At 36.9% G+C, this 14,209-nt stretch overlaps 1 protein-coding gene across 1 annotated transcript in view; it reads right to left on the reverse strand.

Moving 5' to 3' along the window:
• The window catches only part of LOC107602755 (regulating synaptic membrane exocytosis protein 1-like), a 64,198-nt gene that overhangs the window by 37,835 nt on the left and 12,154 nt on the right, over positions 1–14,209 (reverse strand). Inside the window, exons 2-3 of the mRNA XM_016295328.1 lie at positions 11,273–11,486; positions 364–632 (exon numbers count right to left, since the gene is read on the reverse strand). Of these exons, the coding sequence (XP_016150814.1) occupies positions 364–632; positions 11,273–11,486 (483 nt within the window). The remainder of the gene's footprint in view (positions 1–363; positions 633–11,272; positions 11,487–14,209) is intronic.

Raw genomic sequence — 14,209 nt, forward strand, 5'->3', positions numbered from 1 at the left:
TAAAAATGAAATTGTCCATTGTTAGTTCATGATACCTAACCCATATTAAGAAATTGAACCATCCTGTAAAGTGGAATATGGATACAAATCAGATGTGAATCATGTAAGGCTGCAGGGATGGTCATTTTATTGTGGTTTTACCCTGCAGCAATACAAAATAAATAAAAAAATATATCCTAGTTGATCTCACCCGAAAGGCAACAAGACAACCTTTACGACCCATCCTTAGTTGACACAATATACAAAAGCTTATTTCAGTTGCCACCCATAAATATGCACCTCTGCATTGCATACTTTGCAGGCTTTGAGAAATATAGCTTAGGACTGGCATGTGTACAAATTGTGTAATGTTTTTTGGCCTACTTGTCTCGTGGTGGTTCACTGCGGGAGCGTGAAGCAAGCATCGTATCTGCTCCCTTGGTGGGGTCACCAGCACCAGCTCTGTGTGGCAGAGTGTCGTTAGCAACCGGAGCCTGTGATCTGGAGCGCAACTTCCTGTCCTTCTCCAACTCAGGGACACCGAGGGGAGCACCCACACTAAGAGGCCTCCCCCCAGGCCCTGATGAAAACCATTCTCCTGATTTAGTTAGGATTTCCTGCTGTTTCCTGCACAGGTTACATACCCACATCACCTGCATAGACAAATACAAGCGTTTAAGGCAGGCAGAGATTGATGATCATTGTAAATGATCAAGATTACAGAATCGCTAATATATTGGTATTCAGAATACTTGAATTACATTGTTTTACAGTATTTTAAAAAATACATTTAAAATAAGACAGAGACAGACATATATAAACATAAAATGCATACAATACAGTGCATCCACACACTATCAAACACTGTACATTTGTTAACTATATTTATCTAATATAATTTTAATCTAGCAATTTCTCTGAGCAATAGGCAAGGAATATGAACTGAATGTTGAGCAGGTATAAATATGAGCTACAATATTACATAATCAAGTCAACCACTCTAAATCAAGTTCTATAAGGTACAAAAGAGGCTATTTTCAAGTCAGTCAATCTACTTCTTCACAGTTTCCTACACCTGCTGGATTGCACTAATTGCTGTTGGCAGCTATATTTTGAAAAGCCATTCAAAGGTTGTAGATCACAGTGCAAGCCTTGAAAGCTGATGGTACCTAAAAACCCCATACATAGATTGAAAAGCACAGTTTTCAACTTAGTTCTTATTGAAACAGGAAGTTGGGATGAAAAGATATTTAATAACAAACATAATCTGAAAGCTAAAAAGCTTGAAAGCTCTGAATTTATGGCATCTTTAATGACCTGAAAGATTGTGCAATTTAATAACTGGAGGTCTACTAAGAGCACAAATGAAGAGAATCAAGAAAAAAAAACTGTCATCATGTTATTTCAGATTCATAACATAAGACTTCTGTTCATTTTTGGGACACGACTGAAGAGATATTTTTAATATTTTTTGTATCCACTGAAAGTCCATGCTACCAAAACTTTTACACATTAAAAAGTATTGAGCAATGCACATAGCTCATTAAATATGGCAACCATATTTGCTTGACGTATAAGAACAAACCTCATTGGTTCTTGCGAAACATTTTACATGCTTGCATGACACAAGATAACTAACTTCACAGGTTTTCATACGGCAAGCAAGCATGTTTCTCCTTACATTTACCATATTTGATGTGATCGATTTATATGCATTGCTCAGTTGAAGGCCTAAATTAAACATATTCATCATATAAAACAATTGTTTCTCTTCTGAAAACATAACACTGTGGACTTTCAGTGGACAAACAGAAATCTGTCAGGTTTCAATAAAAATATCTCCATTTATGTTTCAAAGATTAACAAAAGTCTTATGGGTTTGGTGAGTAAACTAATTTGAATGTCGTGGAAAAGTTCATTTATTTCAGTAATTCAACTCAAATTGTGAAACTTGTGTATTAAATAAATTCAATGCACACAGACTGAAGTAGTTTAAGTCTTTGGTTCTTTTAATTGTGATGATTTTGGCTCACATTTCACAAAAACCCACCAATTCACTATCTCAACAAATTACTACATGTACAGTAAATGAACATACTTTCGAGAAGGCCAACAATTCACAAAAAAATTGGTCTTATGAAGTATTCTAATTTGTTGAGATAGAGAATTGGTGGGTTTTTGTGAAATGTGAGCCAAAATCATCACAATTAAAAGAACCAAAGACTTAAACTACTTCAGTCTGTGTGCATTGAATTTATTTAATACACGAGTTTCACAATTTGAGTTGAATTACTGAAATAAATGAACTTTTCCACGACATTCTAATTTATTGAGATGCACCTGTATATCATCAGATCATCTTGCAAGTCTTTGGCAGTAAATTGAGGGGTTTTCTCAGTTGCTCTGATCAAGCATTTTAGTCCCCATGATGATTGTATGCTTTTTCTTCAATGCCCTCAAAGATTTTCTGGTACAACACATTTTAAATGAATAAAGCTGCCAACTTTGTCTCTAGAAACCTGTAGTGTCTTTCAGTCCATAGACTTTCTCATGTAACAAACCGTTTCTTCTCTATAGCTTTTATGAGAGCTCTTTTGACTTGGCCATATTTGCTACTCAACTTTAGCAAATGCATGGCTTTTATGTATCTTACAACTTAAGCTAATGCATTTTTGTTATAGAGTTTCAAAATACTAAATTGTGTTTTAACACAACTTTGTACCATACCACAGAAATAAGTGATTTATAAACAGCAATGCTGAATAAGTTTGACATTACAAAATAAATGAATGAATAAATAAATCCTATAACTCAACATTATCACTTTTAATATGCTACTAAATGGTTATAGATGCAATTAAAACTAGAAAAGAACCTTTAGAAAAGCTTACATTTGAACAATATAACAATATATCAGGATTTGAATCATTTTCATTGCATGTGTGTATTTTTGAATAGGAAGTAACATAAATCAGAAACAAATAAATTGAACCTTATTGTAAAATGTTTCCAAAACTGCAATGCTCCTGTCACAGTCTTCAGCTGGTGTGCCCAGGATGGCCACCAGATGACACTGTTATTCTGTGAGCACATGGCTTGTGTTTGTTTGGTGCCATGTGCTCTGCCTGTCTATTGTCTGACCCCGCCCATCTTGTTACCTCATTATTGTTTAAGTTGCTCCACCTGTGTCTCCCTCGTTAGCCTCCTCGTTTGGTTTCCCATTTATTCTCCTGGTGTCTGTAATCCTGTGCTGATCCGTAGTTTTTCATTGTGTGTGTTATATCTGCATGTAGTGCAGTTCCTTGCCTGCCTGTCTGTTTTTCCCCCTCGGAGTTGTTTTTGTTTCATTTTATTATTAAAAGAAAGAACCATTCATCCTGCACTTGAGTCCTTGCTTCATTTCTCCACACGCACCATGACAGATCCTACAGTAGCACAAGGTGCTAGAATATGGAGCAAGGAGTGACACAACAGCCTAGGGCTGGACAATAATTCAATATCAATATGTATCGCGATATAATTTTTTTCAATAACGGTGATATGATTTTTAAACACATTTCTGATATTTCGATATACATTATCAGTGTTTCCCATACATTGATTTATTTGTGCCATTTGACTTTGTTGAATAAACATGAGCACTGCACGCTTCAAAATCAAAACGTGTTGTGGGTGTTTTATATGAATGTATCTCTTATGGGAAACGACTGTTTTCAGAATAGTTTAGATGGCATTTTTATCTGATAAAGTAGCATTCATGAGCGGAGCTGCTTTGTTTACAGCCATTACAGGAGAAACCGCTAGTTCCACCGCTCTCACAGCGCCTCCTGCTGACAGACAATCAGTTTGCATTTTCAATAATAAAGCCATTTCCAGCAACATTTTTTTGTTATTGCTCTATTTTTTTGTTTTCTGAAGCAACTCGGAGCATGTTTCATACTCGTTATCCTGTTTAATGCATGTTTCAATCTATAAGAATAATAAGCCTACACTACCAGTCAAAGGTTTTTGAACTGATTTCACATTTCTTGTTTGTATGAAGGCTAAATACCAATAAAAGGTGAACATTTATTTATTTTTCCTAAAATATTATATAGTTTTATAGGAGTAGGTTTCATAGAGTTGGCTAATTAATTTGTCATACGTTTGTAGGTACAGACATCTGTTGTGGCAGTTCTTGGCCATTTTTATGAGGCTTTTTTAATAGTGTTCATATCGATATCGGAATTATATCATATCGACCGAAATTAAGAAATATATCGTGATATCAATTTTGGCCATATCGTCCAGCCCTACAACAGCCAAAAAGACACATATGGCTGTAGATGGTATCATTAACATGGTTTTACTTTGCATCTGTTCACATGCTAATTAAACACCACTGCTAGAATACCAATACTTAACAAATATAAACAAGAAGAAATCAAATTAAATCAAAAGTATATTTTTACAATGGAGGTTAACTATCTTCTGAATAAGAAGTAACTGAAATCAGTCATAATTTTTCTTCATCTGGCTACATTTTTGCATTGCAAATGCACAAGTTATTATATCATCAGCCTCATATTTGTCAATCTGCTTCCTTCCATCTCTTTCCTTTTCCCCAATGAAGCCCTATTATTGAGCCCTGTAATGGTTCATTCATGAGATGGATGGCTGAGGCTGCCTAAAATACCTCCGCCGACACCATATTTCTTCACTTCCTCTACCCATATTTCTCTCACCCTCTCTCTTACACTCTCTCTTTTTTTAGCTAGCCAGCTAGACAGGCCTGATCTGACATGATTAGCGGGAATGCTAAATCAAATGAACAGCTCTCGCCTTGACAACAAGTTCACGGCTTTAAAAGCACAGAGGTCCAATCTATTGATCTAGAGTTAGGCTCTTAAAGCACCCTTAGAATGACAGTAAATCCACTCCTACTGTAATACATGAAGGCTGTCTTGGCGGCAGGAAACATTTGGTCAAGAAGGACCTTATTTTTTTTACTGATCTCAGTGATTCTACAAGGAAGCCAAAGGTCTGTGTGATACAGAACTGTGTAGATCACATGCACACCCTGCAACCAACACTGCATGCATTATCGATCGGATGAATGGTGTGAGAACGGAAAAGCAGACATCCCCCGAAAAGCCTGTAACGTTAGTCATCTTTAGCGCCTGATGATCAGTGGCAAATGGTTTATGAAAGCAAGAGCTTATATGATGCACGAAAACAGTATATTTCGCAACAGATGCAGCTAAAAATGCCTCATAGTTCTGCAATGTTATGACAGATGCTTGATATTTCATACAGGAATCAAATTAAACTAACTGTTTCATGCTACTCACATGGTGGCGTCCTCCTAGATAATGGATCCCCTCTCACAGGGTCAACCTTCAACTCCCTGAACATCCAGAATAATTTTTTTTTAAGAATCGCCAGTGCGAGATACCTTTCCGACAAATGCGTCGCATTTCGGTATTGACCTGATGTTAAAGAGGAGAGAGGCTGTTCTAGGACGGGATGGATATGAGGGAGAGTGAGAGAGAAGGGACGAGAGAGCATCATGGCCTGATTGGATCCAGTTGGCACAGCTCCAGCGTAATCTGAGGTAAATCAGATGTGCAGAGGCCCACAGCTGTCAGTCAGCCAGAGAAACACTCTCAGGAAGGATTAGCAATCCCTGCTAATCCCACAGCGCTATTGCTAGCCCTTCCCATTATTCAATCCAGTGACGAGACAATGCTGCCCGCACTCTTCCCCTCAGAGCCACTGGGAAACTACCACTGCAACACTGATCTTGAAAAGATGGACCACAGGCCTTTAGTCTGTCTCAATGGAAAAATACGACAAGTTTTTATTGATAATCAGAAAGTAATTCACACATATAGGTGAAAACTGGTATTGCCGATCATGTTTAGATGGGTTTGAGTAGGAACTGAGAAAATCAACACCTAATAATTTTGAATATGCTTCGTAAAAGACGCAGATGGCTAGATGGCAAGATTACTCATCACTAATTTTGTGCAGTCGAGGATGGGTAAAATAATCCAAGGCTTTAATCCTTGAATTAGATCAAATTCGAGCCGTACACACAATGGATTCACTTTCATCTCTGATTCATTTTTTTTCTCCAAAGGCCAGTTCACAACAATATCCAGGGTAGCTAAAGCCATTAAAGCTTCTCATCTTGCAAAGGCTGGATTCTAGAGCTCCTCTCCCAACTAGAGAAGTGAAGAGAAAGGGAAACATTTCAAAATCTAGGCCACTAAGACCTGGCCATTGTTATGAGACAGAGAGAGAGAGAGCGAAAGAGAGAGATTACATCTGAGAGAGCGCAGGAACATTGGTTTCACTGTATTCCGGAATAGCATGAATAGGATTTTCTTGTGCAGGGAGATCACTAGTAACTAAGTATCAGAAGACCCCATAAACATCAGACAGTAAACAAGTTTAATTGAATTTAACTGCAGACCTGAGGTCAGCACAAATGGAATGAGAGACGGAAGAGGAACGCTATGTGTGTGTGAGTGTGTGTACATTTATTAGTGCCGGGCGATATACCGGTTCATACTGAATACCGGTGTTTATTTTTGTTATGATATGAATTTTTTAAATACCACAATACGTAATATGTATGTCGCTTAAAAAACGTTCGGAACGCGACACTGTTTGAAAGGGGTTCCTTTTCACTGTTGCACTGTGGTGAGGGAACAGCTGTATGTGTTACTAAGCGTGAAAGTTCAGAAACTGAAGCTGTAGAACTAATAGAACGTGACGACACAGAAGAACTCATCCACAATATCCACATTGACCGCCACAAATATTCACCACCCCCTGCCATCAGCTCCCGCGTCTCACACACACGAGCGCGACTTTAGCACTAGATTTAGCAACTTTCAGACCCTTTTAGTGGCTTTTTCCCATAGAATAGTCATACTGACAAACCTAGCGACTTTTTTGAATTAACCTTAGCTATTGTTAAGTTGGAAGATTTCGCCAGTGCTGTCCCACGAACGCGAGGTCTGACTTTCCCAGAGAAGTGTCACCTCTCTCGGCGTCTGTTCTGTGCAGTGAGCGGCAGAGAAGCAGTGAAAGGAGAGGAGATGTACAGAGGACAGTGTGAGTCTCCAGTACAGAGAGTCATGAAAATCACAATTATTTGCCCTTTTTATTTCCTAATGACTAGTTAGAAACTAGGTACTTTTATTTAAAAGACAGTAACATTATGTTACAGTTGTTTAGTTTTATTAAATCAGACTGTTCATGTCAGTGAATTTAAAAGTGTGATTTAAAAGTAGTACAAAATTATGCTATAGTTAAGTTTGATTTATTTGTGTGAATCAGTACAAACTAACTATGTCAATGATGAGTCTGATTCAATAGCAGTTATACCTAAAAAATTAACTGAAGTCCTTTTGTGGGGTTTTTCATATAATAAAAAGTTATAATAAAACTTGCAATTATGGGAATTTTCAAAAAGTCTCTTATTTAAATGTACATAAACTCTAATTAAAAAATGTAAAGGTTTGAGTCAGTAAATTATAAAAAATATTTTTTTTTTCATACATTAAAAGTATTAGTAAAACTATATAAAGACAAATATGGCTCATAAAACGAGTTGTTGTGAGTTGAGCATGTTAATTTTAATAGTGTTTCTTATTTAAACATCAGTAGAAAAACATTCTTGATAAGAATAGTTAATTATATTATCCATCAAAAATATTCAATGAAGTCCTTATGCTGCCTCTTACATATATCAAATAGTAAATAGACAAAAATGGCTAATAAAACTTGGAAGTATGAGCATGTTAAGATATTTTAATGTTCTCTCTTATGAAAATCAAGCAAACAGAGGTAGTGGGGGAAAGGAGGAGGGTTGGAGGTGGAAGAGAAAAAGTGTGAAATTAAAATTGAAAATAAACGGTGAGAAATGGAAGGAAAGAGTGTGTGAAAAAGAGATGGGGAGAGGGAAGAGTGGGAGGGAAAAGTGTTAGTGAAGCCACCAAGTTTTCTCTTGTGCGTCAAAACAGACATATGCATAGAGAGTGACAAGGGCAATCAAAGATGCTTTAATAATTTTAATTTTAAATCATGTTTAATACATGTAATGCTGAACTGTGGGTGATCAAAGGTTTGTTTTCTAATCTATACATAACAGCAGGCATGTCCAGCAATGGTCATGTATGGCTCTCTGGTAGAGATGAAATGTGAGAACAGAACTGACACCTCTAGACATGTTCTCCACTCATACCCAAATGAGAGCATCACAAAACGCAGATGAGGGGTCCAAGCAGCCTCACAGGATGCTTGTTCAACACAAGTGAGGCCTCGCTGAATCTGTGCCTGAGCATCATATTTCTTAGACAAATTGTGTTTGATTTAGGAGGTCTGTACATGACTTTGTCTCTGTAATGCCCCCAACAGGGAAACACAAGAACTACAGCTGTGCTCTGTTGCAGCCTTGGCCTTTCAAGGTATTGATTGATCCTGGGTGCTGGCAAGGGGAATTTGACACCAATTGATCTTTACAGTGAGAATTATCAGAAGTAAACAACAAATAAAAATCTCAGGAGAAAATCTTAATCTTGACCATTAAGAGGATATTACCTTTTTGATTAGCATAAAAGCAAGTCTGAGTGATCAAGGCATGGCAGGATGGTAAGCACATAAAAACTCTGGCATACACTCTTACAGATAATCTACCTCTGTTTATAATGTACATATACAGTAAAATGTAATTTAAGAATTATGAATACAGCTATATGGAAATTTCGGGTAATTATTTTCATTTAATGGCTGGTAACTGATATATACTTATGTTAAGTGAATTTGGGCATTTAGGCATCACAGTATGTACACTTAAAATAAAGGTTCTTTATTGCCATTGATGGTTCCATGAAGAACTTTTAAGATACATGGAATCTTTCTATTCCACAACATGTTCTTATTAGTGGAAAAAGTTCTTTAGATTATTAATTAAAATGTTCTTCACACTAAGAAAAGAATGGTTAATTTAAGAACTGATTACTGAAAGGTTCTTTGGGGAACTAAAAATGGTTCTTCTGCATCGCTGCCAAAACAATGTTTTGGAGTTTTTACGTTTAGGAATGTTTAATTTTCCTTGAAACTTGTTCTGAAAAATACTGTTTGAATAAGAAAATAAGTCCTCATAATAACAGAGGAGGTTCAGAGTTATAAATCAAGTTAACATGTCTGGTCTGAAACAGAATTTACTATGCCTTTAAAAACATTAATAAAGATTGTTGTACTTTTCATGAAAATGAACTAATTTTTATGTACAAACGCATGTTATATGTGCACACCAAATCACTCTATCATGCTTGTAAAAATTTTAAAGTTTGGCATATTATTTTTCTATATCTTCAAAAGGATAGTTCAACTAAAATCAATTACTCACCCTCATGTTGTTCCAAACTCATAAGAGTTTTTATAATTGTATAATGATAAATAAAACAAAATATATTTCACAATAAACAATATTTTTATTAAACCAGAGATTTCTGTCCCTCCATTGCAAGTCAGTTCCACCTAAATGTTCACATACTGTCAACAGTATGAGAACTGGAAGCACAGGAATCTCTCAGGTTTCATGAAAAATACTTCATTTGTGTTTAGAAAATCTTATGGATTTGGAACTGCATGAGGATAAGTAATTAATGACAGAATTTTCATATAAAAATTAGTGGTAGATGATGACCTAGATCTTAAAATAGGCAGATACAATTAAGCATCCGATATCAGCTTAAAATCACCAATACAGACCAGTTATTATTAATATGATACCAATATCCTGTGCATCCCTAATGTAAACACAATTATATGGTTGAGCTGCCATAATATACTTTGTCATATTAACAGTAAATACAGAAAACTGCTTTTAGAGCCCCACTGTTATTATTCCTTATTGAAAACTTTGAAATGGACTAGATGTGACAGTAGGGGACCTCACCCAGCTGGGCAGGACGGAACTAAGGCAGATTGTTCCTCAGCATGCCCAGTGAGATGAGTCCATTCTCAGGTAAGACACTCTAGAGGAGGGGGGGGGGACGTCTTTAGAGAGACAGCAGGCAAGGATGAGATCCTAAAATAGACCCTCGCAGGTTGTGCCGCTGGAAACGGTCCCACATATTACCCTGCTGGTTCTTAGCAAAGTCAATGAAGATTTCACTCAAAGAAGAGTCTTTATAAAGCTCAGAGGAGCTGTGGGTGGTTTGGATTCGCAGTCCAAATCTGTAGACTTGTGCAGATAGGAGAAACTGAGATTTAACTGTACGGATTCTGGATTTGGACTCTGTAATCGTTCTGATTTGTATGGTTTATACAGATTCAGCAAATTCCCCATCAGGGAATCAACCAAATAACCGGAATGCAGTGTTGGGGGTAACGCATTACAAGTAACGCGAGTTATGTAATCAGATTACTTTTTCCAAGTAACTAGTAAAGTAATGCATTACTTTTTAATTTACAAGAGAATATCTGAGTTACTTTTTCAAATAAATAATGCAAGTAACTTTTTTTTTCCAATTTATTGATTGACAGCTCTCCTGTCCCCATGTTGAGAGAAATCAGAAGATGCTACTGTATTTCTAAAATAAAGGAATATGCATTAATTAATCTCACTCACAAAATAAAAAAACAGATTCAGTATTCCTCAAAATGAATTTAAAAAATGCAACTCCGAATATAATGCAAACCTGCAATAATGAAATGTTAAACACAAATATCCTTTATGTATTTAATCCCATTCTATTAACCAATGTCTTTGCTTCTGACCTTCGATGATCCAGTTCAACCGTACTAATAAGCACAAATTACTCTAGACAAACATTTGTGTGTTTTTTTTTTATTGCTGAAGTGTGTTGAAATTTCTTCTTCTGCATTCTACTGTACGGACATAATTTTACATTTCCTTCAGCCTGAGGCTTATTCATTTCACTTTTGGTGTGAAAAGGCTTTTATATTTGCCAAAAAATATAACTTTTTTATTTTAAAAACAAAAAAGCAAGCCCTGTCCATATTTTAAAAGTAACGCAAAAGTAATGTAACACATTACTTTCCATAAAAGTAACTAAGTAACGTAATTAGTTACTTTTTTATGGAGTAATGCAATATTGTAATGCACTACTTTTAAAAGTAACTTTCCCCAACACTGCCGGTATGTAGTTACAAACAAAAAAGAACACTCAAGCAAGCATAATAAAACAAATGAAATTTTAAAATGAAATGGAACTGACAACATGGAGGGTGAGTGGAAAAAAGCAATGAAAGTCTCTCAGCGGGTTCTTACGTTATTTGAGCGCAGCGACACTCTTCCCCCACAGCGGGCGCAGAACTTGGTCTGGCAGTAGGAACACAGATGCCCACAGCCATCTGCAAACTTGGTCTTACGGCAGATGCCACAAGTAGGTGCATCATCTTTATGGACAGCCTGCTGTCGTTTCGTTTCTGCCCCAATCTTCCTCACCTGCTCCTTATAACTCTCAAACTGCTGGTGCAGTGTCCTGACAGAAAATAAAAGAGAGAGAAAGAAAGAGAGAAAGGGGAAGCAGTTTGAATTGTTAGAAAACCTGTTATCTACAACTGAAACTATTAACATTGTTATGAAGTATTGCAGACAATCAACTAAAAATGTTATTTTCCAGATAAACATGAATTTATCCTGACAACGTGTATGAACTATAGGGATGATGGACAGCATTTAGCACATGTACAACATCATATTATATCCGAAATGTGTCTTATAGTTAGGTGTCTCATCTGAATTGTAACCTAACTCTTTAGGTTACAATTTTTGACTTTGTTTGTCTTCTCCGAATAAAAATAAACTGTTAATGAATTACCAATGAGGCGCTGCTGTCTGCTTTAAAAAGATGGGGCTTCGTTCCAGAAACATTTCTCAAAGGAACATCACATTAGCATAACAGTTCTCTTATAGCAAGTGGTTAGCAGCTCGGTAGATGACCACGGTAAATACATTAAGCCATTTAAAATAGATTCCCCTGAAAAAAAGACACAGCTCATTGTCAATTGTGAATTCATTGCACGCATTTCTTTGTAAAAGTTGCCTCCAACACTATTGGCTGACAGGTAACCAAAACGTTCATCCTCACCTTCTACCCAATATCCCCCAGTTTTGTTCAGCCCCATTAAATGTACTTCGGTTACACGGCAGTAAAAATCATTCTTCAAGAAAACAAAACTGCAAAAATAAGTGCAAAGCATCACCTCTGTTTGTGGCGAACAGCCATGATCTGCAGTTTTCTTTCAAAATCCCAAACCTGCATAAAACAGTGACTCCAGAATCCACTGAAACTCTCGAATAAAAGCACACTTCCCACGACTTCTGGTCTCCATGACTGTAAATGCTAGCGTTCTCTCTTGCTTGACCACATTTGCAGTTTCCCGTCTGGAATCAGACAGCAGACTGCAGTCCCAGGTATCTGGATGGAGGTTGTGACTTTGGGGAGTCTTGGCCAGTGATGCTATATTACGCAGTCAGGATGAAGCGTTACGTGGGAAGTCGAAGGCGTGGCAACAAGGATGAATCATTGTCAGAGGAATCAAAGAAAAGAAAAGTGACCTCTTTAAGGTTATGAGTGGATGTGCTTAAGGAGATTTATGGACATTTTATGTGCATTTATACACACATATTGAATCAGGTTTGGCAAACAGATCTTCTAAACGAAACAAAAATGTGTATGGATTTCCAGAAGAATGAAGATTACAAACATGAAGTCATTTTTCAGGAAAGTAATACAACCACTTATGGGTAAACTTCTTTAAGTTTACTAGAGTTACATTTGAAGACGTTGACCTCTGAGAATACTGTTGAGGTGGAGAGAGTTGAGTCTTTTGGGTCAGTGCTCTCAGCTGGGAACAGCTGTCATGGTAGCAAGGGACCAGGTCTCCAGCCATCATGGAAACACAAGTAAGCCAGCTCTACACCTCTTAAAGGAACAGTTCACCTAATAATGGAAATTCTGTCATCGTTTACTCACCCTCGTGTCACTGTCATTTCAAACCCTTATAACCTTCTTTCATAAAATATCCATCCATCCATCCATCCATCCATCCTTCCTTCCTTCCTTCCTTCCTTCCTTCCTTCCTTCCTTCCTTCCTTTCTTCCTTCCTTCCTTCCTTCCTTCCTTCCTTCCTTCCTTCCTTCCTTCCTTCCTTCCAACTCAACTCAACTCAACTCAACTCAACTCAACCTTTATTTATATGGTTTATCAAAACCATAAAAATGGACCAAGGTGCTGCACATAAATAGTATATAATCTAAAAATAAAAAACATCAAATATTAATAACATAGCACCAAAACATACAATATGAAACAAATCATTTACAATTATCAGACCTAATCAAACGCCAAAAGCCTGCAAAAAATCTATATCTATCTAGCTATCTATCTATAGTGGCGTGGATAGGTTTTTGTCCCCTTCCTTTTTTTTTTTGCATATTTGTCACACTTAAAAGATTCAGATCATCAAATTAATTTTAATATTAGACAAAGATAATGCAAGTAAATGCAAAATGAATTTTTTAAATTATGATTTCAATTATTAAGGGAAAAAAGCTGTCCAAACCTACCTGGCCCTATGTGAAAAAATAATTGCCCCCCTCCTGTTAAATCATGAAAGAACTGTGATTAACCACATTTAGAAAGCTGAGTTAAATTTCACTAGCCAAACCCAGGCCTGATTACTACCAGACCAGTTGAATGAAGAAATCACTTAAATAGAATCTGTCTGATGAAGTGAAGCATGCTTAAAGAGCAACACATCATGCCGTGATCTAAAGAAATTCAAGAACAGATGAGAAACCAAATAGAGGCTTATAAAGCCATTTCTGAGACTTTGGGACTCTAGCGAACCTCGGTCAGAGCCATTATCCACAAATGGAGAAAACTTGGAACAGTGGTGAACCTTCCCAGGAGCGGCCGGCCTACCAAAATTACTCCAAGAGCGCAACGACGACTCATCCAGGAGGTGATAAAAGAACCCAGAACAACATCTAAGGAACTGCCGGCCTTACTTGCCTCAATTAAGGTCAGTATTCATCATTCAACAATAAGAAAGAGACTGGGCAAAAACGGCATCCATGGGAGAGTTCCACGGCAAAAGCCACTGCTGACCAAAAAGAACACAAAGGCTCGTCTCTCATTGGCCATAAAATATCTTGATTATCCCCAAGACTTTTGGGCAAATATTCTGTGGACTGATG

Source organism: Sinocyclocheilus grahami, unplaced genomic scaffold (assembly GCF_001515645.1).
Source record: "Sinocyclocheilus grahami isolate Dianchi unplaced genomic scaffold, SAMN03320097.WGS_v1.1 scaffold334.1, whole genome shotgun sequence".
Lineage (NCBI taxonomy): Eukaryota > Metazoa > Chordata > Actinopteri > Cypriniformes > Cyprinidae > Sinocyclocheilus > Sinocyclocheilus grahami.